Source organism: Cimex lectularius, unplaced genomic scaffold, assembly GCF_000648675.2.
Source record: "Cimex lectularius strain Harlan isolate CLEC.00 unplaced genomic scaffold, Clec_2.1 scaffold277, whole genome shotgun sequence".
NCBI lineage: Eukaryota > Metazoa > Arthropoda > Insecta > Hemiptera > Cimicidae > Cimex > Cimex lectularius.
The window spans coordinates 244,974-247,246 of NW_019394221.1; the positions used below are offsets into that span (position 1 = coordinate 244,974).

General features: G+C 44.9%; 1 protein-coding gene across 1 annotated transcript; it reads right to left on the bottom strand.

Annotated features, from left to right (window-relative positions):
• Positions 1-212: 212 nt before the first annotated feature.
• Positions 213-2,041, bottom strand: LOC106670877 (glycine-rich cell wall structural protein 1.8-like). Its single transcript, XM_014401538.2, has 2 exons — positions 1,981-2,041; positions 213-1,907 (listed from the first exon to the last, which is right to left on the bottom strand). Exons 1-2 carry the CDS (start codon positions 1,987-1,989, stop codon positions 267-269), a joined length of 1,650 nt encoding a protein of 549 aa, XP_014257024.1. The 5' UTR covers positions 1,990-2,041; the 3' UTR covers positions 213-266.
• Between the last annotated feature and the right edge of the window lie 232 nt (positions 2,042-2,273).

Consider the following 2,273-nt stretch of genomic DNA (forward strand, 5'->3'; position numbering starts at 1 on the left):
GATGGTTTCAATGAAGCAGGTTAGGTATTTCATTTGCATTGCAAAACAATTCTGGGATTTGAAATTCGTAGATTAAACAATTTTAAACCCCAATAACTTTGTGGGCGTTTATGATTTTTGTTCGATTACTTCATAGTTATGAGTAAAACGTATAAGGAGTTTGGTGGTAATTGAATAATAAAATAAATCTTATTTAAAAAAGTATAAAAAAACTGTATTTATAAAACTGTACAGAAATTAAAAATTACATCAGACTTGTCAGTGACTTAGTATTCATGTTTATGGACTTTTTTCGCATAAGCTGGGGATGGTCCCTTGCCGGAATTAGGCAATTGTTTGAAGTAGGCGTATGATCTGGCACTGCCATGGCCTCCTGAACCCTGTTGTCCATATCCAGACTGCCCGTGTCCGTGGTATCCGGATTGTCCGACACCAGATTGCCCTTTGCCTGCCTGATTGCCTCCATAGCCAGATTGTTGGTGTCCGTTAAATCCGGAGAGTTCATGACCGTATCCAGATTGTTGTTGTCCGCCAAATCCGGAGAGTTGATGACCATATCCAGATTGTTGCTGTCCGTTAAATCCGGAGAGTTGATGACCATATCCTAGGACGTGTCCGGATTGTTGGAGTCCGTGGAACCCTGACTCGCCGAGACTGTGACCAGACTGTTCGAGTCCGTGGTATCCGGAGAGTCCAAGCCCATGACCGCCCTGTTGGAGACCGTAGAACCCTGACTCGCCAAGACCATGTCCAGACTGTTGCTGACCGTTAAATCCGGAGAGTTGATGACCATATCCTAGGACGTGTCCGGACTGTTGAAGTCCGTGGAATCCTGAGTGTCCAAGAGCTTGTCCAGACTGTTCGAGTCCGTGATATCCGGACTGCTCAAGCCCATGACCAGATTGTTGAAGACCGTGGAATCCGGATTGTCCAAGACCATATCCCGATTGTTGTCCTCCATGACCAGACTGTTCTTGAAGATTGAAGCCCAAAGAATATTTGCCATAATGAAGCGGAGATGAATGGTAGGAGACTTGGGAATCACCGCCATTGTTCTGAACTCCTTTGTTAGCAGCCTGACGGTGGTACAATCCAGCGTATTTACCAGATAGTTTTCCTTGACCTACATTAAAGCCTCCCGATTGGGAACCGCTTGACTTATATCCAGACCCTTCACCGAATTGAGCATAACCGCCAAATTTACTTCCTCCTCCGAATCCAGACTCAGCACCTCCACTGCTGTGAAACCCGAAGCTTGCTTTTCCACCGTTGCCGCCACTACCATATCCAAGAGATCCTCCTGCGTTTTGTTTGTAACCACCGAAGAGTGATCCACCCTCTGATTTAAAACCTTCACCGTCATTTCCAAACTGGAAATAAGAATGAGGCGAACCTCCGTTAGAGCCTCCGAATTCGTGTCCATATCCACCGCTATCAGATTGACCAGACTGTTGGCCACCATATTTGAGTCCGTGTTCGAATCCGTTGCCGGAACTTCCGGAACCAAATCCTTTTCCACCGTGGCTTAATTCAAAACTAGCATGAGAAGAAGCTTCTCCTCCACCGTACCCTCCGTGACCACCGTTGCCGCCACTTCCGTATCCTCCGTGATTTCCTCCGTAGCTATGTTTAGTTTCTCTATGCTGTTTGGTTACAAAACCAGATTTCCCTTCAACGAGGTACTCGACAGTCCTCTGCGATCCATCAGGCTCGTGAAGACTATAAACTCCTTCGGTGTGCTTGCCTTTGCGTACCTCCTTGTGCGTCTTGAAATCTCCAGTATGGGGATCTTTAACTTCATACTCATAACTGTAATGAGGTTCTACATAGTAGTCTTTTTCTTCGTGCCCGTGACCGTGAGGTGCCACAGCTTCGACCGCGATCAACGCCGCTAATAGAACAAATATCTGAAAACGAAAAAGCAAAAAATTTAAAATTAACAAAAAAGTTAATAAATAAGATGCTAGAATGAGAAGGTACCTTCAACATTGCGAAGCGATGTGAATACTGGATACTTTTCAAAGCCTTTCTGCTTATATATATCCACCTCCTGCTTATGCTATCCCGGTAGGACGACCCCTCCACGTTTTATGTAAGACTGGAAACGTCCAAGTTCGTCCGTGTTTTAAACTTCACATAATCGGTCTGACTTAGTCGAATAAGGACAAATATTGTTTTGAAACTTTTTAAATTGGGGCTTATTAAAATTTCGCCCGAGCGGTAACGCATGCAAATTTGAGACGGCAGTTTCTCCCTGATTACGACGGTCAATA